Source organism: Cottoperca gobio, chromosome 3 (assembly GCF_900634415.1).
Source record: "Cottoperca gobio chromosome 3, fCotGob3.1, whole genome shotgun sequence".
In the NCBI taxonomy this organism is placed as follows: Eukaryota; Metazoa; Chordata; class Actinopteri; order Perciformes; family Bovichtidae; genus Cottoperca; species Cottoperca gobio.
In genome coordinates, this window is record NC_041357.1 from 21,982,551 (window position 1) to 22,007,594 (window position 25,044).

Consider the following 25,044-nt stretch of genomic DNA (forward strand, 5'->3'; position numbering starts at 1 on the left):
ATGCACGCACATGCACGTACATGCACGCACATGCACACGCAAACATACACACTTGTTCACACACAGACAAATGCAAACAGGGATACATGCATGCATACAAAAAGTGGACCGCAGACACCCAAGCCTTTAGTCAAAATGCCAGGAAAGCTGCCTCAAGGGCTAAAACTCTCTCTCACTCACCTCTCTCTCTCTCTCTCTCTCTCTCTCTCTCTCTCTCTCTCTCTCTCTCTCTCTCTCTCTCTCTCTCACACAGACACACACACACACACACCTTGCTTTCAGACATGGAGTTTCCTTCAGAACCGTGACATCCAGTGGTTGTGCAAACACCCTGCTCCTCCTTTTCATTTCAGATGCAGAGATATGAGGGAGAGCAGATATGAAGACGGAGAGGTAGCATGTAGGTAGAGAGGGTGAAGTCGTGCTTAAACAGAAAAATGAATGACTGCTGAATGATTCATCCTTAAAGAGTGAGAGGAAGGAAAGAAAAGGACAAAGCAAGAAAAAAAATTCTCTATTACTGTAACTCCACCCATACTCGCTTTTTATCCTTTGCTCCTTCTGCCTCTAATAACCAGGTATATCGCTCTCACCCGCCTCTCTTTTATCTTTGTTTGAGCATATCTGTCTTCTTCAAGCCCATATCCTGTACTATCCATTTTTTCTCTCTTATCTGTGCAAATCCATGTTGTGCCACAGTTCTCTTTATGTGCTTCACTTCACATCTCTCCACTCTCTCTCTCTCTCTCCCCTCTTCTCAGTTTGACCCCACCTCTCTTTCTATCTCAGCGTTACTGAATGTCCTCTTTCTCCTTCTCTATTGTGCTGACGGTAGAGCCAAAAGAGGCACACTGTGAGTATGTGTGTAGGTTTGTGTGTGTGTGTGTGTGTGTGTGTGTGTGTGTGTGTGTGTGTGTGTGCGAGTGTGTTTGATGCAGCTCTGACCCTCTAATCAGTGTGAGGAGAAACAGAGGAGGACTTGTGCTGCCCAGCAGGGTCAGAGGCCGTGTAGAGTCAGCCATTACCCTCTTTCACCGAGACACACACACACAATTCCTGGGCTTCACGCCCAGTGAGGCATCTGCCTCCGAACAGACAGTCTTGTGTACAACCGCCCTGCTAGAAATACACACACACACACACACACACACACACACACACACACACACACACACACACACACACACACACACACACACAGGAATATAGAGGAAAGATCGAGCCTCCCTGTATCTGTGTTTGACTGCTCCAACCCCAGGTCTCCTTATCAGCTGTCTCACATCTATCACAGCCTTACAGAGACAGCTCTCCACACACACACGCACACGCACATGCACACGCACACACACACACACACACACACACACACCTCTTAAGAGGCCATTCAGTTTGTGTTGACATGGCTCTAGCTTCTCTCTGGTGTACAGGGTAAGAACATTGTCTAAATAATATGACTCCTCAACTTGAAAAGGAATCTTGCAGGGTATATATGCACTCACACCTCACGTATTTGAGAGAAACGTATGTATGGAAATGGAGTTAACCGCTAAGTACTTGTTAGTCATATAACAGCGTAATTTATTAATAATAATTAATTATTTTGTCACAGGAGGAAAGCACAGGTGTAAATAATGAAACGAATGATGGCAGAATTCCATTTAGCTTCTTCAGTTTCAGGGTCTGGTTGTTGTGCATGCTGGCTCACTGTTACACTGTCATGGCTTACTGGGTAACACCTGTGATTTTCATACTATGAAAAGGCCATTTGTGACATGAAATCTAAAAAATAACGTTTCACTTTTCAACCACCTTTAATGTAGATGACTATTTTCTTGAGAAAGATTTGGTCCATAAAAAGGGGGATACCCTATTTTCGGTTTACGTCAAACCCATCCCATTGTGCACATGTCAACAATTAGGACAACATAGCTCCTTAGAGTAAACGGCTGTGGCCTAAAAATGCATGACTATAAGGCCTACTGGACTCACAACCAATTAATTATATTCAACCTCACAGTTATCTTCAGAGGTTCATCCCACATGAAGCTCAAAGCAGCATCCTGCCCTGGTGAGAGCAGAGCAGAGGCAATGTTGCACCGTAGGATGAGCAGGCAGGAAGAGGAGTGATATTAATTATGGAGGCTGCGGTTTTCGTCATTGTCGTCATCAACGATGTCGTCATCGTCCTACAACACGGATTCTCATCACCCATTATGTTGCGCTAAAAATACAGTCCATTCTTTTGTTCCCTGTTTAATCCTATCATCTCTCCTGTCCTTTGCTTTGCTCTGCTGTCCTTTTCCCCCACCTCTCTCCTCCCCCTTTTGAACACCCCCCTTCCAAAATCCTTCGCCTCTCCTCTCCTGCTCCATGTCATGGTCCCACACTGTTCCCTATAGACTGAAAGAAAGGCCAGCTTAACATTGTAGCAGCTTGGCAACCAGGCACTAAAAGAGGGGGGTGTAAAAAAAAGAAAAAGCCCTGTGTTCTCCCTTGAGCCTCTTCTTCACTCCATCGCTGACCCCCATCTCTCTACCCTCTCTCTGTCTCTCTGATTCTCTCCTCTAAGCCTGCTGATGGCGGTGGGGTCGTAGACCCTGGCTGAGTGGAACTCATTACAGACTCCCTTCATTTCCATTCTGAGTGGGGCCTGTAGAGAGAGCGCGCACCAGGGCATTGAGGTGCACTCGCACAGGGAACAGGGCGAACACATTGAGCAAGACACCACTTATGAAGAGTGACGGCCAACAGAAACAGCCTTTAATACCCCCACTGAGGAATAAGAAGAGAGGGGGGAAGGGAGAGGGCGGGTTAGCACGCCAACCACAGAGAGAGGGAAGAAGAGAGGGAGCGATGGCAAAGAGAGAAGGAAATAGAAGGAAGCATGAAAATAGTAGGACAAGGCAGGGAGCAGGGCAAGCTGTGGGGCTGACACAACAAGAAGGCTTATTTAATAAACATGAGCTGGAGCCCAGTGCAATCGAGTGCTACAACGGAAAGCTTATGCAGATGAGAGCCAACCTAATGACTAAATGGAGTGGATAGAGAAAAGAAAAGAAAAGAAAAGAGAGGAGAGAGAGATTAAAGAGGGAATGGAAGGCAGAGGCGAGGGAGTAGTGTTTAAGTGTCTGTGATGGAGTGTAAACAGAGGAGTTCCTCTGCTGCGTAGAGAAAGACTATTAAACACAGAGAAAGAGGAAAACTGAGGAGAGCTTTGCCCATCAAGCAGCTGTGCAGGTTACCCCTGACCGTCAAGGGCAATATAGCGAGGGTAGAGCTCGCATGGCCTTGTACCACATGTTCACATGTAAAGTGTATTCTGGCTACATATTGTTTCCATGGAAATATCTGATAACTTCTTGTATACTAATATGTTATTGTGACGGAGATATGAAGCAGCGCACAAATTCCTCATATCACATGCGACCTTAACCCGCGTGAAAATGGAAGGCAGCAAAAGACTAGACAAACACTGATACTCTGATGTTTGTTTAAGCGCCTCATCAGCCACAAATCAACATCAGGCTAATTTGCACCAATTACAGAGCAGCGTTTGTGCGTCAGTGAGTTCCATTACAGATAAGGGGCCCCAAGCTTTAAGAAAGGAGGAGGTCTAAATGCATATGCAAAGGGAGGCTTTTTAATGGTGTGTGTGTGTGTGTGTGTGTGTGTGTGTGTGTGTGTGTGTGTGTGTGTGTGTGTGTGTGTGTGTGTGTGTGTGTGTGTGTGCAGGAGATAGGTCCAGGCTTTTGGCGGAAGAAAGCTGTTTACCTGGAACAGAGGATTATGGGACAACTCCCTGTGGCATGTTGGAAGCTGTGGGGGTCTGGAGGGCCTGGGCCTTAAATCATTTTAGGGAACAGTCACACCTCTCAAAGTCCCTCACCGCCACTGTCTCCTTTTTCTCTGTGCCTGTCTGCCTCTGCCTTTCTCACACACACAAACACCCACAAACACTCTCCATCACCCCAAAATATGTGTCCCCTCTCCATTCCCTTTTTGCAAAAGGCTTAAGTTGCAGTTAGTTTTCCAAACTTAATCCATCAGACACTATTTTTCTCCCTGTGGAAGTAATTATTTTTGCTTACCTTAGATAGTGTATATAGTCAGTTCATTTTAAGTGAGTGAGTGTTACATTGAGTTGTAGTGTTTCTTTGCTTCTTTCTACTTTACAAAGTTATTAATAATTACAGCCAAATATGTTAAAGGTGAGGTAGTCAGTATTACGAAGGACAAACAAAAATACCAAAAAGTTCAAATAGGATTAGAAATGATCTCAAAATATTCCTTCCATGAGAATCTACCAGAGGAATGAGTGTGTGTTGCTCCTCTATCATGGGATTTGTTTCCTGCCCAGTTCTATCATCATATAAGGAAACAATAGCAGACAAATTAGAGATAGGGGGGGAAAGCTTTGTCCGCGCTTTAACAGGTATCCATATGAAGTCACCGAAGGCTTTGTCTTCATACCGTCAGTGACAGCTTTGTCCTCCCCGGTATGTCGAGGGACCACAAAAAATGCTGCAGTGAGATCAGAGAGAGGAGGAGAGCTGTGGGTGGACGCCAAATAGAACACTCCTACTCCTAAAGTGGGACAGTCTGTTGGCAGCATGTAGTCTGTGTATGTGTGTGTGTTTGCGTGTAATACAACCTGTTTCTGTTCCCGGGTTATAAAATGTTTGCATTCCTCACTTCTTCATCTTCCCGTCCAGATATTGTGGGTGGATTTATTCTTTCTGCATGTGTGTCTATTTGTGTTATTAAATTCACACAGTTGATGTGAGCTGGCATATGTGTGTATCTCAGTGTGAGTGGGAGTAAGAGTGTATATGCCACACTGAGTTTAATTAGCCTGCGTGGCGCTAGCGGGGCAGACAGGGCTGTGGAGCGGTGAATGGGAGCAGGTGGCCTCTGCTACTTGGGGGAGTCAGGGTCCAGCCTCCAGAGTGGCCCCCCCACCCCTGCTCACACAGCCCTGGCCTTGACTCAGGAGGACAGAAGGTTTACCTGCATGCCTCTCTGAGCCCGAAGAAGGCTGCAGGATGGTGATCACTAATCGCTACCATGCTGCCTTTTGCCTGCCCGACCTATTCGCCCCACAACAGGGAGGGTGAAGCATTTAGAAGAGGGGATTCTCTGTCTTAGAAGTAAGTTAAACTGGGAAAAACAGGGCTCTGCTATACTACCACAGCAGGGGCTCTGGAGGACGACCAGGTCAAGAGCTGATAGCAATATTATGGCTCAGAGAAAGAACAAGGGAGAAAAGGACAGAGGGTAGTGAGTGCCAGGTGGCAGCAGTGGCATGTCTCTGCCACCTGTCCTGGAGACTATGAACCCTTCTTGCTCCTCCTGTTCGCCCAGTGTGGGATGACAGTGACTCCCTGTCTGCCGGGCTGGCTCACTGGCTGTCAGCCTGTCCATCTATCCGTCTGGCCGTCTGTCAGCTTTGCTACTAGTCAGTTAGTGAGTCGGTCAGTCAGTCTCTCTTTTTGTCAGCCTGTCTGTTAGCCCATTAGTCTTGCCTCCGGCTGCTGAATGCTGAAACAGCTTGCTAGCACCACCTGTATTCATCACCCCATCTTCACTTTAATGTTTACCTCTACCCATCCATTTGTATCTATTTCTCTGCCTATTCTCATTATCCTCTTGGTTTATTGCCATATTTTTTCCTATCTCCCTCACTGCCTTCTCCATCTCTACTTCTTTCATCCCTATTCCCTTGCTCCTTCCCCAACTCTTCTTCCGTTCCTTTCTTCCTTACCCCCTCGCCCCAGTTCAGCCAAGCCAAGCACACTAACAAGCTTTAGCTATGCACAAGCTATCATGGCAACCAGTCATTTCAATTACAGCAGCCACACATGCACACCCTGAAACACGATACACATGCACACATAAACACAGATACACAAATATGAACATGTGCACAGTGCAACAGAAAACAATACCTCCAGCAAAACACAAAGATACAAGAGCTTGTTTCATTCACTGCCAGCTACATTCAACTTCAAACAGGTCCTCTCCTCATGCTTATTATGCACAGCCTCCACTCTGCAGTCTCTTAGAAAGGAAACGACTCTCACAAAACACTGTGACTGGATTGAAAAATGTCTATGAAGACATAGAGGTTGTGCTGGGGGTAACATTTCCTGACACCTAGCTTGGCCACAGGAAGCAGTCAGGAGAGGCACTGCTAGCATAGCCTGAAGCCTAGACTCCGCTGGTGTGTGGAGCACAAAGTGATATTTGAAAATGCAAGAAGACACAGGAGAATGAACGCACACAAGCACAAATGCACATAAACAATCTGTCATACGCATACATCTACACACTCGCACACACATACATGCACAGAGGACAGCAGAAACTCCTCCTGCCAGCCCTGCACCATCTGTCTCCCTGTCTGTGCTTCACGGCCGTGCCCAAACAGGGCCCCAGCAGAGTCAGTGTGAAATTAGCTGCCTTTGTGGGGCTTTGTCTGCTTGTTCATGTCTGTTTGGGTGCACCAGCACGCTTGGTTTAAATGCGTATTTTAGAACATATTTGCTGTCAGTCTGTCAAGAGGTAACCCACTGTTGGAGGGCTAATGTGTGTGTGTGTTTGTGGGAGGAAGAGAAGTAGAGGGGCCTAGTAAATCCATGGTCTGATCTAATAGCTATTTCCCCTGACCTTTGACCTCTGAACGAGCACACTGACCTTAGCCTCTATACACTTCACCTACACCAGCCTGCATGTAAGATGTGTTTACATGCTATTGTCTGGCCCGTCAGTCCCTGGAAGCTTATCTGGCCCTGGCCAGCCATATCCAGCTCCCAGGGTGCTCTTTGATATTCACTCAGCACTCTGACCTTTCATGACCTTTGACCTGACCTTGTAACCCAAGGCTTTTGAAAGCTCTGCCCTCCTCCTCTCTGCCTACTAATACGTGATAAATCATGTCTGGTCTGACACCGTTCTGGATGCACGCACACACATACACATGCACCAGTTATCCCACATATTCACCCCACACCTCCCCACATTAATGAGCCCAGGGGTTAAAGGTTGTTGACATTCCTCTCACGCTCCTGTCTGAACACTATTGCATGGCCCACACACACATATCCGCACGCACGCACACGCACACGCACGCACACACACACACACACACACACACACACACACACACACACACACACACACACACACACACACACACACACACACGCATAGAAACCACAACAAAAAAGAGACTTGCTCATAACACTCTGTGGTAAAGTGAAAATTTAGAAATGAGAAAGTCAAATAGTTCTGTCAAACCTAAAGTAAACATGTAAAAGAACAGTTTGCTACACATACAAAAGAACTGATAAACTATATTTAGAGTTTTAGAGTTGAAAAGGTCCTGAAGCTGATTCAGTGTGTGGTCTGAGGCTTGTACAGGGCAGGCTGGGCTGTTGCTAGCCAGACTGATGAAGAACGCCACTGCCGTGTGACAGATAATCATTGTATTATTCTCTGCTGCAGAGTCTTGGCTAGGAGACAAACCGTCTGGCAAACAGACAGCTTTACGGCGCAGAGCTCAATCAAACTGTCTCCCTACCGAACGGTAAACACACACTTACAAAAACACTCATACAAGCAAGCCATACACACATATGTGCACAAACACACACACAGATGAAACAAGCCTAGAGCCAGCAGAGCCTAACCCAGATTGATAACACCAAACAAATCAGTATGTCGATTCCCCCCACTGCTTACAGGAACATAGCTTTATCAACAGTGACATTTTGATTGTTGCATACTTTACTTACCTAATTAATTTAGAAGTGTTCTAATTCAAATGCCATTAACATTGTACACTGGTTGATTTCAGCCATTATTCCTGAATAGATGAGCAGTAAAGTCAGCAGTCATGACAAAAGGAGGGAACCCTGAGCTCCACTGTGCCAAGCGACCTCTGCTGGACAGATGAGGAGTAACATCAATCTATGCTCCACTGGTGTGTGTCTCAGCAATTGGTTACTGGTGAGGAAATTGGCAACAGACAAAGTCAAAGCTGATAGGCTCTGCTGCCCTCCTAAGACACCCAATCCTCTCCCTAAGGAAAGGTGGGCTCCTCACTAACAACACAATAGAGGAATAATGCAGGAAAAAGGGCTGAGCCAGTCCACTGTGTAATGAGTGTATAGTATATACGTATATAGTGTGTGTGTGTGTGTGTGTGTGTGTGTGTGTGTGTGTGTGTGTGTGTGTGTGTGTGTGTGTGTGCAGTGATGTGATGTGGAGACCCAGCTTCGAACAGACTCTATGTCAGATAAAAACAGTGAGTGTGACTGAATATGTGCGGGAGAGCGAGAGATGGGAAGGTGACTATATTTAATGTGTATTTGTGTGTGCGTGTGTGTGTGTGTGTGTGTGTCCAGGCATGTGTGCGTCCTATCTTGTTCCCACTGATGGCTGACCCCTCACCCTCACCGACACCTCTGGACCCAGCAACAATTGTCCCTTTGAGGCCCAGGGGCCCCTCTGGCCCCTGAGGGTGTGAGGTTGTGAGGGTGTGTGTGTCGAGTTGCAGTAGAGGACCAGTCATGGCAGTCTGATCCTGAGCTGAGCTAACAGGATTAGAGGGAGCCAGGGCTAAAGAGGGGAGGAGAGCCCCATCTCGGTCTCTTTGGGATCAGAAATGACACTCGGCCTGTGCAGATGCCCTTAGAGCTGCAGACAGCTAACTCGCCATTCAGATTCAAGGAGAGGACTCGCAGTTAAAATCTTGAACATGAAGGTAAAGCACATACAACTCTTTTTGTTGTACTGTCAAGGCCCCCTTTAGGAAGGCACTTCCCTCAACGTCAACGGCTCCTAGTGTTTAACAGTGGAAGACTGGAAAAAGTGAACAAATATATTTTGAATAGTAAAGCACTCGTTAACAAAAAAAGGCTTGTGATCATTGGATATCTCAGGTAGCAATTGGTTAAAGTGATTGAGACCTGCAGAGCTCACAGAGAAGGAATCTGATGCATTCGACGTGCTGAAACCAAATCAAACTACTGCAGACCAGTTTACATGTGGCTCTAATGACGGCTGGCTAAATCACATTGGGCTAATGAATTTAGGGAGTGTCTAATCAAATCTGTGTGATCTGGCTACATGACTGACATCCGTGTGCGTGTGCGTGTGTGTGTGTGTGTGTGTATATGTTTGTGTGTGTGTGTGATAATGAATGTGAGTCTGAGGCAGGGACATTCTGTCTACATGCTCCTGATGCAGAATGAAAGAGGGTGTCAGGGTTTTTCGGAAATGTTATAATAAGCATGAAGACATCAAATTGTTGGGAGGAGAGAAAAGGAGAAAGAAGGAGAACGAGGTAGAGAAATGAGAGGACTTTCTTGTACGCATGTGTATGAGAGTGCATGTATGCATTCATGATTTCACATCTGGCAGCCCAAAGAGTGAGGTTCCACTGTGACCCTATTTAGCTCTCCATAATGTACTCACATTCTCATTACCACCCAGTTTGTGTGTGTGTGTGTGTGTGTGTGTGTGTGTGTGTGTGTGTGTGTGTGTGTGTGTTGTTCTGTCTGCTTCTCCCATTATGCTGTGTTTAAACATGAGAGAGCTCTTTGAGACAAGAGAGCTGCATGAGGGGATCAAACAACCACACATACGCAAACACAGTCAAGTATACTCACATGATTCAGCGTGCTTATACATACACAACCTCGCACACACACACGCAAAGAGACACAAAAATGCAATAGACCCCCCCGACTGCTCTGATTAATAAAGGTCAATTAGCAATTATAATTTCCATATTTAATCAGTCCCCTGTGGTGCTGCTCTGTGGCCTGAGCTTTGACTCTCTCTCTCTCTCTCTCTCTCTCTCTCTCTCTCTCTCTCTCTCTCTCTCTCTCTCTCTCTGCTCTCGCTCTCCCTCTTTTTGCTTTATGTCACGCTCCTTCGCTCTTCCTATCTCCTACGTCATTAACATCTGAGCATCCCTCCCTTCTCCACCTCTTCCTCTCCCAGCCCCTCCCTTCTTACTGTGTCATCCCTCGATCCTCCCCTCCCCCCTCTCTCTCCATCTTTCCTCCCTTCCTCTCTCTCTGTCCTCTCTCTCTCTGATGAATGCCTCCCCTCATTAATCTCGATGTTTTTCCTCTTGCTGTGTTCTTCCACAGGCCTTCAAACCTCTCACTAATTGCAATTAATCACCGAGGGAAACAGATGCTGGGAACAAAGGCAACCTGGGGGGGCCTTGAGTCTGTACATGTGTATATGTGTGTGTGTGTGTGTGTGTGTGTGTGTGTGTGTGTGTGTGTGTGTGTGTGTGTGTGTGTGAGTGAGTGTGCGTGGGGGGGAATGGTCTCAGTGTGCACGTATGTGTACAACAGGGTGTGGTTTTGATAAAGCTATCAGTCAGGGTGCCACACAAAAAGTTGGGTGCCTGCAGGGCTGTGACATCACCCCTGGTGTGTGTGTGTGTGTGTGTGGGGGGGTGTCAGGAGGAGTGTGAGAGAGTGCTTTAATGTGGGTGGCTTTTGCGTGTCGTACGGTATGTGGCTGACCCTGTCACAGCTCGTCCTAGCATCTGTCTAACCCCACTGTGTGGTGGTGACAATGAGAGCTCATAAAAAGATAAAGACATGAGTAGCTGGACAAAAGGAGAGCAAAGAAGAAAGCAGCAGCTTCCTGCTTTAACATGGCTGCTAATAGCTGCTCTCTGTACAGCCTAACTTGTCTCTGTAACACTCATCTGTCATTTCTGAGTGAAGACCGCTGCAAAAACTATAAAAAAACAATATTAAAAAACAAACAAACACCAAGGAAATTACAATTCAACATGTCTCTTTCTTCTCCTTCTGATGTTTACTTGAACATGGTGATTATTGAACTCCGGGCGGTGTTATTTTATTCCACCTGCAGAGAATAATCATAGTCTCTTTCTTTCCCTCCTATCTTCCTTTTTCCTCTCCCTCCATCCCTCCCTTCAGATATCTGTCGTCAACGCTGGGCCTTCTGTTTTAAGAATCCACATAACAGGCACACAGGCGCCCACAAACACACATACACAAAGACATTATCCATAACTGTTCAGCTGAATCAGAGAGAGAGGTTTAATGTGTGTGTGTATCTGACTGTGTGTGTGTGTGTGTGTGTGTGTGTGTGTGTGTGTGTGTGTGTGTGTGTGTATGTGTGTGTGTGTGTCAGGCAATATTATCCATCACAGCTATCTGCATCACTTATCAGCCACAAGGAGGCAGAGAATAAAGGCTCCTGGAAAACACAGACACTCGAAAGAAAATGGAGAAGAAATGAAAAGAAACTACAAGTTATATTTTTCCACCGGGGACACACACACGCTTAAGGAGAATAGACTCAAACTACACTACTCAAACCAGACGTGAGCGTTGAAAAACCCATCAACTAATCAGTGGGAGGCGATGCAGGAAAAAGATGCGAGACTCTGCTATGTTTTAACACAAGCTTGTTATGCTCCAAATCCACTCCAGGAACGCAGCGGAGTATCCAACACAATAGACTCCAGCTCCACGGCGGATAACCGACTACAGCTTCTTTTCTCCAATCACTAGAAGAGGATCATTCTAAGTAGCTTTGAGCCCCTGCATATGGGGCATCAGGACAATAATGAAATCAAGCTGATCTGATATGTTCTCTGGGATTAACACAATACGATGACCTCTACATAAACCCGGGCACACACCATCAGCCTCAAACAGCGAGATCTGAGAGATAGCTGGGCTGAAAGAGGGAGGAAGGAGGAGGGAAAGAGGGGAGCGTAAGATGGAGGGACGAGAAGAGAGGCAGCGTTACGAGTGTAGCACCTCATAAATTGCTAAGAAGAGCGCAAAGCAGGTGCTGTGTTAATGCTCTAAGAGGTGTGGGTCTACCACGTTTCTCCCTCTTGTCTCTCCCTCACACAATCACAATACAGCAGAAATCATGTGACGTATCGTAGGCTCCTCTAGAGGGATGAAAAGAAAGAAAATGACAAATGTTGGATTGAAATAAACTCGTAATATTGGATATTGTATATATTTCTCTTTATGTATACATATTAAGTGTCAATGAGTCATTGATAATGACAGCAGTGTACACAGCTAAGGCCTGCACCTCTATTCTGCAGCGGCTTCATCTGTCACTGCTGCTGTCACACTTCAAAGCCCAAAGCATATTGAGCTGTTTTTCATTTCAAGTAAAAGTAGAGTGGGAGGAGATCTTTACTGAAAGCCTGGAGGAAGCTCCATTAAGTCTCTACTGTTCTTTACCTGACAATCCTATACCTTCAAGTAATGACAAAGCCTTCTTCCCAAAACACAACACCGACCCCCCTCGCATCTCTCACACACACACACACACACGCACACGCACACGCACACACACACACACACACACACACACACACACACACACACACACACACACACACATTCCTTTGACAATTCCTTCCCAGCAGGCTCCACTCAGCCTTTATTCATTTTTTATATATCACCTCCTGTGAGTCTATTGCTCTGCACGCAGCAATCGCTGCACTTAACCCATTACGCTGGGTAACGCTCCCCAGAACGGTCGCTCCCTCCTCGGGATAAATTATTAACTTCCACATCCCGCCATTTATCACTGAGCCCCATCGAGCAGAACGGTAGAACCATTGCTCATATCCATGGCAACAAGGGCCCATTTGTGCAGCAGTTGGATGCTGCTGATGATGAGAAGAGAGACGAGGAAGAGATGGGAGAAAGAAGACACATAATATCCGTTTGCTTTCATCACGCTCTCTGTTGTTAGCACCAGCTCATGCTCCTCTCTTTGCACTTGAATTGTCTTCATCCTTTACTGTTATCCCTCCAACCTCCATGTGCCACCCCTTGCCTCTTCCTCGCTTGCTCCTCTCGCCTTATTCACGCCAACCAGCCATCTCCTCAAGTCTGAGATGGCAGCAGTATGGGTAATTAGATCAGAGCTTTTCTCTTGTCTCCATGGAGATGAATCATACAGTCAGGGTGACAGTCTGAGCTTTAGCGCTGCTCGGTAACCTAATCAGAGCGTTTGAACCCCAGCCAGAGTGGCAACATAACCTAATAATACCAACATGAACCTGCAGTGACCTGCATCCCTGCGCACAGCAGTGCACACAGACAGGGCTGACGAGCAGGTCTGGTTAAACACACCAGGTCACATCCCAGGATGTGCTAGTGTGTGTGCATTTGTGCATGAGTGAGTGAGTGTCTGAGCTTGAGAGGAGAAAACCCTCACAGGTGTCCTAATTCATGAGCAATAGCAGCTCATGAATAATTAAACACAAAATGCAAATGTGCTCCTTTGATCATTTACATTCATGTCTAACAGTATTAATTAATCAAACAAACCTTTTCTTTATCCCCAGTGGAATAGCAAAACCAGCAGAACGAGCAAACAAACACACAAACACACACACACACACACACACAGTATACGAAAAAGAAAACCCACACAGTAAACAAGTTTACTAATCACACCGTTTAGCCACATCTAAAGATACAACATTCTGTGTGCTGAGCAAGTTAGCATGACTCAACCTTGGACCAACCACATGGTGAAGGTGACTTAGAATCTCTTCATGTGAGATTACTCTAATCTCCTCTAGTAGCTACACCCACTGTATGCTAATGCAAGTTTACACAATAACACGGAGCGATGTACGCATAAGCTCTACGCTGAACGATGACCAGGTGTGTTTCTGTGATAGTGACAGTGTGTTGTTGTTGAGTTGTTCACCAGCAGATACACTTTACCTTCTGTTGCATCATACACACAAGCATACATAGACGTAGTCGCAGGCAAACGCATACTTACAAGCTAGCTCATACAGCATGATACACAATGCAAAGAGATGTACGCTCTCTTAGATCTGTGGAACAGATGGTTGCTTATGGTTCTGATGGATAACACAACCACACAAATACACACAGAGAAGACACACCTACCGCAGCAGGCTGATTAGGATTTCATAGGCTTTTTGATATGCTCACTCTGAGAGATGGACCTTTTAAACAACCACTCTTCAGCTGACCTCTTGTTTATAGCAACTGTATCATACGCAGAGGGAAAGCTCATAAAGAAAGATCTGCCTCCCTCCACCTCCCTATCTCGCCAGATCTCTGTCGCTCTCAGTCTCCGTTGTTTCTCCATTATTGGACCTCTCCTTCGCTTAACCTGCCGCTTCGCCAAACCAACTCCTCTCTTTCTCTTAATAAGACTGTTTGTATGCAGCGCACACTTGTAGAGGCCTCACACAAACACAGACGCTGATACATACACAGGCAAACTCCTATTACTCCCTGCCAGCTCCACTCCCCTCCTGTCACACCCCTCAGTCATCAATTTCTCCTCGGTAACAGAGAGAGGCACGTCTGACTTATGGCGGATATCAATATCTCCAACTTAAAGGGGAGGAAGGATGGCGCACGCCTCCGGCTTCTTTTAGGACACCTCATAAAGCTAAATGATAGTTGAAGGGGACGAGAGACGGAGGGGAAGGCAGGGAGAGAGAGACGGAGGGAGGAAAAGCGAGTGCCGGTTGTTAACGTGATGGCAGGGCGCCGTAAATAACGGAGATACAGATCTACAGCGTGTGGGTGACGTTTGCGTGTGAGGTATGTCGGTAGTATTAAGAAGGTTAAAAAGGACTGAGTGGTTGACCGAGTGATCACCTGCTATATACTGTATGTGTGTATACAGCGATTTACGTCAGAGCGCGGTCAACAATGTGTACTATCCACTGGCTGATCCTACCTGGGGATTTACACTAACTGCCAGTGTCCGACGTGTTTAACGCTTCGCTGTAAATAGCTGTCCGTCTCCACTGACATTGCCAAACTGTCCATAAACCTGTCACCTAGGACATTTTCAGTCACACAGCACAGGCCAGGCAGCCATTAAACTATCAGTTTACACTAAGAAGGGAGGAGTGTGTGTGTGTGTGTGTGTGTGTGTGTGTGTGTGTGTGTGTGTGTGTGTGTGTGTGTGTGTGTGTGTGTGTGTGTGTGTGTGTGTGTGTGTGTGTGTCAATGTATAGGTTAGAGGTGGTGGGCTGTGCTGTATGCATTTGAGTATCTCCAAGAGAAGTTAAATGTAATGCAGCAGCAGGAAGAGTGTGGTGCGGGGTGTTGTGTGTGCGTTTAAATATTCATGATGTCGTTAAAGGGTAAAGGTTGAGATTGTCTGCGGTTATTGTAAACAGATTCATCGCACTATGGTTAGGCCTTTGACACACACACACACAGACACACGCACACACAGAGGTGATTCTGAATGAGGTCAAGGAGTCAGTGTTGAACTGAGGAGTGGATCAATGGAGCTCTGAGTGTTTGTGCACTTCTTGCCTCCCTCCCACATGTGCTATGCCTTTTAGAGATCTCTCCATCTATGATCTTTCTCTCTTTCTCCCTCGTTTTCCTCATAAACGGAAGCCAGCCCTACTAGCACAAATACAATATAGCGTCCGTCGTTACAACAGGCTATCTGTAAACACCCAATAACTCCCATAAATGCACAGATATCTGCTATATGCCATCTGTCTGCTGTGTGGTACAGTATAGCTGTCAGCACTGTATGAGTGTGTCTGGACGTGTCCCAGAGGCTGTGTTCATTCTTCTGTGGGAGATCTATGGCTGGTGACTCCAACCCATTGGCACCCCACTAGCAATAGCACGGATGTGATAGGCAGATGAAAAGAGAACAAGGCAGTGACAGAACGACAAGCAGAGGAGAGGCAGAGAGAACATGTAAAGGACAAAATGCTTTCTTCCCTGGTTGGGAGCATCTCATTTTTTCTCATTAGGGGAACTCATCGGAGCTCAGAGGATAAAAGGAGGACTGATAGCCGGCATTTCTCTCGCAGTCCATCTTTCCGCTCGCTCTTTTTCTCCCACTGTGCACATGCCACCTAATTAATTACACCCTACGATTGCTTTGCTACAACAACCACTGCCGACTAATTAACGGCACGCCTCAATCATGACCCCACTTCAAGGGTCCTGGATATGTTTGTGTGAGTGTGCGATAGAGAGATGGTGGAGGAAAAGTGCATGTGTGATATGCAATGGAGAGAAAGAAACAAGCAGCACGAGAAAGGGGAGAAGAGGAGACGGGGCAGAGAGAATGAAAGAAACAAAGGGATGAGATGTAGCTAGTAATAACTGCTGAAAAGAAAAAGAGGTAAAAAAATAAATACAGATGAATATAAAATGAGGAGATGAGCATGTTGATGTGACAGCAAGATGCTCAAGAGGAGGGGGCCAGGAGATAGATGAAGCACCTCCTCTCCACGTCCAGCTGGACTCTATCAGCCAGGCTGGAGCCAGAGAGACTGATGGGGAGTCCCAACTATGGGGTGTCTCACCCCGGACACGTCACTCCCAATCCCCCCTGAGCCTTGCTGAGCCTGGCCAGACCTCAGTGCTGCCACAGCCTGCAACGCCAGGCTCCATGGCTCCTTCTGCCCCAAACACAGTCATACTGATCGTATCAGAGAGAAAAATGGAGCGAGGCAGGCCCTACGAAAACACACAGGCTGCACAAGCTGAAAACCACGTACACCACGTGTAACACCGTCATGGTTGAATTGAGAGCGAGAGAAATGAAGGGAGAGACACAGAGAGGGAGGGAGCTATAATTTGTTTAGTGTATGTGATTGCATTAGTGTTAGGGTCATTTTTATTTTTTTTTACCAACGTCACACACACGGAGAGCTGAAACCCAGTAGGGCAATCATAACATTAATCGTGCTTGACTGGGCCTAGTCACACACACACACACACACACAGACACACACACAGACACACACACACAAACACACGCGCACGCATTTCCTGTGATCTGCTCAACAGTTTATGTCGAGAATGAGGACAGAATGAGAAGATGAGGTGAAAAACAGAAGGGGGACCACAGAGGAAGTACAATATACGATAACAGGAAAATATAGTTAAATGTAGATGAGCTAGAAAGATAAAAATGCCACAGAGACTCTAACTAATAACTACCTGTCAAAATTCATCTTGTGAGTGATAAATGAAATGAAATGATGAAAAACCAAGTAACTGATTGCAATTGTAAATACATCCAGAGAGGTAAATATAAAAGTAAATGTTAATTAACATTTTTTTCATCCAGTTTTGCCAACCAAAAAAAGTCTTTGTGCTGCCCTTGGCACACAAGACAAAATCCTCATATTTCATCTTACAAAAAAAGCTTCTGTGTAATTATTTTGCTTTGGGTATCAGTAAGAAGAAATAATAAGGTTAGAGAAGCTAAAAGACTTAATTTTAAGAAATATTTCTGCCAGGTAATTGGAAATTGTTTATGCTATTTAGTGGCTGATCACACAGGGGATGTTAAACAGCTTAGAAAGAAGCTGTTCGAAAGGATAAGTCAATATACATTACTGCAACTTTAAAGTTGTAATATTTGTGCTCCAAGGTGGTTGAAGAGAACTGTTAATAAAGACAGAAAAGAGGTGAAATTGATTATTTTATTACATTTTCATAGATGTTCAACCACCAAAAAATGGTGGTAAAATAATGATATATTTATAAAACCATTAAATATTTACTGTACGTTTCTATTGGAGACAATAATAAGGGTTCAGTTTTCCTTAATGTTTCCGTAATAGGTAAGTGCCATCTAGACTGTGTCAGTAGAAAACCATTAATGGAAAGTAAAAAAAAACCTAAAAAAACCCACAACAATAGAGCGCCAAAAAAAGAGTGAGAGTGAAACAGAATGTGCTAGTAATAGGCCAACAGTAGAGTAGAGAGGCCATGTTCGCTGTCAGCTATTAACATGGCCAGGACTAAATTATTCACTGCACTCCGTCACCTTACACAAGCCTGGGCTAACTCAGACTAAAGAGGGCTGTGTGTGTGTGTGTGTGTGTGTGTGTGTGTGTGTGTGTGTGTGTGTGTGTGTGTGTGTGTGTGTGTGTGTGTCTCTGCGTGAGTTAGTGTGCGTGAATGAACAGTGGCTTGTGGGAGGGAAGGATTCCTTTAAAGAAGGGGCTCAGTATTGCCATCCTGTGGCTCAAACAAGATACTGTGTATAAGCCGCGCACACACACACACACACACACACACACACACACACACACACACACACACACACACACACACACACACAGGAAAAATAAATTAAATGAGTCTGAAAAACATGCATGCAAATAGTGTACTAGCTCATGCCCTTTGAGTGTAATGTGCAGAAACAAGCACACACATCTACACAAACACTGTGCGCAAATATAAAAAGACAAGGTGGAACAGAGAGAACTGTTTTGTGTAGAGGAAGCTGATTTCCATGCAGCCTGCTGGTTTTACTATGGAACAGCAGAGGCTGGTTAGCAGGAGCAGCTGGGTAAACAATACAAACTCACCTGGAGTCATTTACATGGATTGTGAATGTGCGTGTGCATGTATGCGTGTGTGTGCGTGTGTGTGTGCAGTTGTTATGTTGAGAGGAGTGTCTCCTGTTGCTTCTATCTTCATCATGTTGCCGAAAGTGCCGTTGGCAAGGAAACCAGAGAGAGAGAGAGAGAGACATGAGAGACAAGTCAAGGAGCACAGTTTCGGGTAAGAGCAAGACGAAATGGGGAAGAAAAGGCAGACAAATGAGAGAGGAAAAATAAAAGCAGAGGATCTTGGAGGAGAGTGGCGTGGCGGTTGGCAAGGATGGGGGGATGGTTGGAAGGAGATGGAGGAGGGAGTTAACAGAGGGGAGGCAAAGAGCATGTGACAGTGCGACCCATGCCTCCCACTGACAAGCTTTATTACAGTCCCACCTGCAGCGAGACAGCAAAAAGCACTTAGCCTCAGCCAAGTCGCCTGACAGTGGAGGACAGTTTGAGAGGGAGGGAAGGAGAGAGGGATCGAAGAGCAGAAAGGAAGGAGGGAGAGCGGGTTGAGGTGGAGACAGGGAGACAGGGTGGGAGGAAAGGATGATTGAAGTCATGGGGTTTCAGAGAAGGAGGGAGGGAGGGAGAGAAAAGGAGGTATAGACAAGAAGGAAGGAGAGAAGAATAACATGACAAGAGCATAAGACAAGACACTAAAATATTGCTCAGTTGTTAAGTGAACAGCCCTAATAAAACCCTGTTTTCATTCAAAAATGTTCCACTGTATAAAACACTTTCAACCAGATGCGTATTGATCTCAACTTTAGGGTTCCTTTGAGGCTGTCCTTTGCTGTGGTGCTGCATTACACCGTAAGGTTTTCGTGTGGAGTGTGCAGGCAGTCAGGCTTAATCCTGCTTGAACACCTGTTTCCTTTGCAAGGTCAAAGGTCAGAGTCTGGAGCTCTCTCACTAAGTGGTCATCTTTTTCAGGGCTACTGCTGAAACATGTCTGTAACCTGACCTCGCTGCTCTACACTGAGCATTAACCTCACATCGGGTGGCCTCACCAAGGCCTAAATATAACTCCTCCCAAGACCAAAAAAAAGGAATTATTTGGTCCACGTTGTACAAAGTTGGGTTTTATTACATACACTGTATAATGCAGGCATATATTCAGCGAATAAGAGAACACACTCTCAGATACTCTTTGCTGTCATCATTTAGTGCAATTCATGCAACGTGTGAAAAGGATATAATTAAGGGGATGAAATAAAGAGAGGTTTATTACTTCCTGAACGGCGACAGCTCGCATCTATTAGCGCTCCATCCTGCTGATGCATCTGCTGATGAGCTATGGCCTAGTAATGACGTGCTCCGCTGGTTGTGAATCCATAGGTCTCTCCCTAAGTCTACTCTTTCTGGCTTCTAGGCTCTGGATGGAAAACCACAGTCACTAAATCAAACCCATCCGGAGGGAAGACGAGAGAAAGTGAGAGAGAGGGGGGGGTGGTGGGTTAACGGTATGTTTCTCAGCCTTTCGGAGAGAGGAATGTGGTGGAAAGGGTACAAATCAACCAGAAGTGATTGCACAATAAGGTCAGTGTGACCAGAGGAGAGTCCTGACTCAAATGGTACACACTCACAAACAAACACATTAAGCACACACATGCAAACACAGTGAGTGATTGAGTCGGGGCATAACCCCGTGCCCACCCTGTGAGCGGCTAATAACCGAGGCAGAGTGCCAAACCCACTGTCTCCTGACTAATTCCCCCCATGCCCGCCAGGACTGGCGCCACACTGCAGAACAGAGCTCTGTTTCTCAAAAATCCTGTGATCATTACATTACTGAATTACTCAAATAGATGGATGAACAAACAGCCACACAGGCCATTCAGATTGTGTGGCCCCTGTAGAAAGGATATAATGGAACAAACAATGGGAACACTATGAATTAATATTTGTTTGTTGAGAATGCCTCTCCTAACACACACACACACACACACACACACACACGCACACGCACACACACGCACACACGCACACGCACACACACACGCACACACACACACGCACACACCTCAACGCCCACTCTGCTGGGCTGGAAAAAGAGGGCAGTGAGGTGGTGCTCTGCCAAGCGTGGCACTGCCAAGAGACTCAGTATACCCTGGTCTCCGGTGGCATTTTAATCACACATACACACAGACACAGACACACACACACACACACACACACACACACACCTCCATCTGCTGTGCTTCATAGGCGTAGTGGCAAGCTTGTCACTGTCATTCGAAGTTAGCCCAGCCTCCTGCCATCCCTACTGAGGGGGACAAAAGAAAAGAAGAAAACAGAGAGGGAGCAGAGGGTGTGGGGGTGTGGGGATGGAGGGGGGAGGGCAAGCAGTGGCATTCCTCTCCATGCCTCCTCTGTCACCCTCTGATCTCTCTCTCCAAACACATCCCCTGTCTTCTCTCCGTTCATTGTCTGTGTCCCCCCTCTCACCATACTCCTCATACCTTCCTTCACCACCTCCCAGCACACTGCTCCTGTCATCCCTCCGCTCTATTCTTTCCCTGCACCGCTACTCTCATCCCTCCACCTGCTGCTCTGTTCTCTGGACAAGCAATACAAGGATGGGCAGCTGTAATCAGCCTGTTATGGACAGACTGTTCCTAATTTAACGTGTGTGTGTGTGTGTGTGTGTGTGTGTGTGTGTGTGTGTGTGTGTGTGTGTGTGTGTGTGTGTGTGTGTTTATGGATTGAACCTCATTGCTGTTTTCTCCATGCAAGACTCTTAATGTGAGATGTTAACCACAGCGGCTAGAGCAACACACTCGGACATTGATCCTCCTCCCAAGCAAAGGCGGGTTGCCAGATACAGTGAATTTCCACCTCCCCCACCCCCACCCCCCCCATTCTGTGCCCCCGATCAGCATCCACATCCCATCTTCAGTGATGTTCTGTGCCCTCACAATGGGTAATTGTAATTGTATTGAACTGGCCAGCAGCCAAGCGCACGAGACTGCCAAGTCTGCCAAGTCCAGCTGTGCCGTTGTAATCAAAACACACTCACAGTCTCTCTCATGACAATCATCAGCATGTGTAATTCCATGACACAAACACACACACACATTATGTACACACAAACATAAACGTACATATCTCTAAACGTATTACCTCAGTATGACAAAATAATAGGAGAGACAGCTGTGATGAAACGGTAAAAGGGAACAGAATAAATGTTGGAAAAGAGGCTTTAACAGTGCAGACAAAGAATGGCATAATGGTGCATTATTTCCTCACCATATATTCTGCCCTTTACATTAGTCCTGTGTGCCCCTCCCTCCATTAGACGTCTATGCAGACAGTTCAGCAGGGAGGTTCACCTTGTTCCTGCATCGCTGACAGTGATGTATTGACTGTGCGGTTTGTTTTGAGCCTGAGTGACTGCTGATGTGAAGAGTTCACGGGTCCATGGGCCTGAAGCACACTGTGGTCAGCCCAGATGTCACATCCTCCCCACTCCAGCCTGTTTCCTGTCTGACAAGGGCTCTTGATGGGCCGCAATATGTCTCGTCTCCCTTTCTAAAACATTTCTGATCCGATTATATTTTAGAGTTGTATCATAGAGCTCCTTAACTCACATACTGACATTCTTTAACACCACAATGCAATGTGAAAACACACTGCCCCCCTTTATCTGTATGCCACTGCTCAAAGCAAATGTTTACATTAAAGCTGAGACCATTAAGCCACTAAGTATTTACACACGCACAATTAAAAGCCTGACGGCAGGGGACAGCAGTGCTGTGTCACTTCAACTGTCTCAAATCATAAGCCTCTTCCTTTAGCTTCACTCTAGCTGTTGCATAGGGGTCCATTTAATGATTTAAACAGTCTTAAGATCATGGCGGATTGCGCTCTCTACTCTATTCTGTGTGAACACCTCAAGCGTGTCTTGTGTCACGTTGCTAGCCTGAGCGGAGGAAATGGGCCGTGTCATGTCAGTGTGAGCCGCAGCGCAACACGCATGATGGAGAGCACTTAAATAACTCATGAAAACCCTGTTCTCAACCCACACTATACCACTGGGAGGAACGTTCAGTCTTCTGGCGTGTGCGTGTGTCTGTGGGTGTGCGGTGGCCCCGTATGTCATGACTGTTTAACCAGGTGCCTTTGAGTGTGTTGTGGTTGACGCAGTGTGTCTGTGTGTGTGTGTGTGTGTGTGTGTGTGTGGGTTCAGCTGGAAAGAGAGCTTGTGATGAGTTTCTGTAAACGACAGGGGGGCCCTCACGGCCAAACAGAAATAGCCTTAGAGAAAACAGAGAGACGGTAGCTTAAGCAAGAGGGAGTTGTGAGCAAGAGAGAAAGCTAGAACAGGACGAGAGAAAGTGAGAAAAACGGAGGGGTGGAGAGTTAGGAAAATTAGATTTACAAAACCCCTGTGTTTATAATTGTAAACAAAAAGAGAGAGAATAGATACTCAGTGAAAAGGCAGTCCAGCTACACTGATAAGGGGAGACAGCAGCACTTTCCACATAAATGCACTGAGATCCAAAAACCCACTGTAGTGATGGCCTCCCTCGGGGCATACTCACACACATTAACACTCGCATGTCACTTATTTTTTGTGTCAGCCCCTGCTTCATCATGACATCTTCCAACTCATCTCTCAGTCTCGTTTTATCACCATCATCTTTCCATTTCTTCACCAGCATCCCAGCAAATTGCTTATTCATCTATTGGCCTCAACACTATAATGTACATGGAGGAGATGGGAGTGAAATTACCACAAAACCTATAATCCATTGCTCCGGGTCGAGGTTGGCGGCAATAAGAAGCTCAGTAGTTCCCAAAGTGGAAGCACAGAATAACAACAGAAGAAAGCAACACATGGTGTGTAAGCATGTGCATTAGTGTGTGAACATTGACAAATGTCAGTGTATGTTTGAGAGCCTTTGTGCGTACGTTTTGTGGGCAGGTTGGGTTTGCCGGTTTGCATTGTTGAAAATCAAAAGCAGTTGGTGTTAAACAATACATTCAAAGAAAGTGAAGGGAGCAGATGTCCTGCACATTTGCAAAACAAACTGTAGGGAAATCATTATTATTACGGTATATCCTCCTGGTCTCAGCTGCATGTAAATGTTGACTAATGACACAAGATGGAATACGTAGAGTTAATCCAGTTTGGGTGAGTGGGTGATAGCTATCTTTGGTATATATATATATATATAGATAAAATACAATGCTGGTGGAGGAGTGTGGTTGAAGCGTTACAAGAGGATGAAGTGTTAGAAGACATGTAAGCACAATCGTGAAAAGAGGAACTTAACATCCTTTTTTTATAACTTCTAATTTGAGTGTTAGAGCCGCCTCAGACCTAATCTCATTCACTCTAGGGGTCTCTCTACTTCCTGTGTCGCCACACAGCAGGGTTAGGAGGACAACTCACACAGGAAAAAGGAAGCAGCGATAAGATGCCCGCTAAGTGAAGAGATGTATATTCAGAGGGTATGGTTTATTCTTAGTAGTTGAAAGATGAAGGCTGAACCAAAGCATTTACTTCAGCATGTTTCGAGTGTAGATCTCTCTCACAGCGGTGGCCACACAGAGGGATGAGAACAATAACACGCAACATGAAACACAACAAATATGTCAGATAATGCCGATACAGCGATTTGAGAATAGCCACAGAGAATGTAATTGCAGTGATCATCTATCAAATATCACATCGGTTTGAAGTGCTCTGGATTCTACGGTTTCATTTCATAAAAAAAAGGACTTTATAGGAAAACCAGGCAACATTATTTTAATCCACAGCAACAAAACAGAGGTAAAAAAATCAGATGAGAGGAGAGTAAAAAATGACATACGAGACAACGCTTTAAAACACCATTGTAGAGTGAGATCTGGCATTTGGGAGAGATATACTCACTGGAAAGTGGACGGTCAGCTTTCTCTGGCTCCAAGGTCACTGTGTGAGGAGGAGTGTGGTCACCTGCAGGCTGCGAAGGCCCCGACTCCACCTCCTTACTGGCTCCAGCCGCACTCTCAATCACAGTACTCGCCTAAAGAATATAAAAGACATAATTAACATACAAGAAACGAAGGAGGAATTTTGGCACTACAATACCCTGAGGTAGAGTTAATCAATTAAAATTAAAACAATGAGTGACTTCATTATAAGTCTACTAGACTAGATACAGATTCTGCTACACACATATACTTAAGAGGTGCCCTGTTAATGTTACAGGGACTACAATAATAATAATAACACCTAAACATTAAAAGACACTGATGGTGCAAATATAGCGCTTAACAGCTGATATAGCCCGTTATTGGTGCAACCATTTTTAGCTGCTGTCACAGCACTCCCATTTCTATAAAAAGACAACAACTAAAGGGGACGCAGCGCTGGGTGAAGAAGTGTCCCTTCCCTGAAGTGACAGAGCCGCAAAACAGAATGAGAAGACAGGCGGACAGAATCAAAGACGGAGAGAGAGAAAGAGTTTTCCTGACAGCCCAAGTCTGGATGTGCTCCAATCTGCTCCCCTCCACAACTGAAAGAGGAAAGAGGGATGAGCCTTCAGGAGAGAGACAAGCTGACCATGAAAAGCAGAGGGTGGCTGTCAGTGAGGAGAGAGGGAGAGAGAGAAGTGGGGGGGGGGGGGGGTGGG

General features: G+C 45.9%; 1 protein-coding gene across 1 annotated transcript in view; it reads right to left on the reverse strand.

Moving 5' to 3' along the window:
* Positions 1 to 25,044, reverse strand: part of gse1b (Gse1 coiled-coil protein b) — a 161,133-nt gene that overhangs the window by 85,524 nt on the left and 50,565 nt on the right. The window contains 1 exon segment of the mRNA XM_029454477.1: positions 24,303 to 24,435. Coding sequence (XP_029310337.1) covers positions 24,303 to 24,435 — 133 coding nt within the window.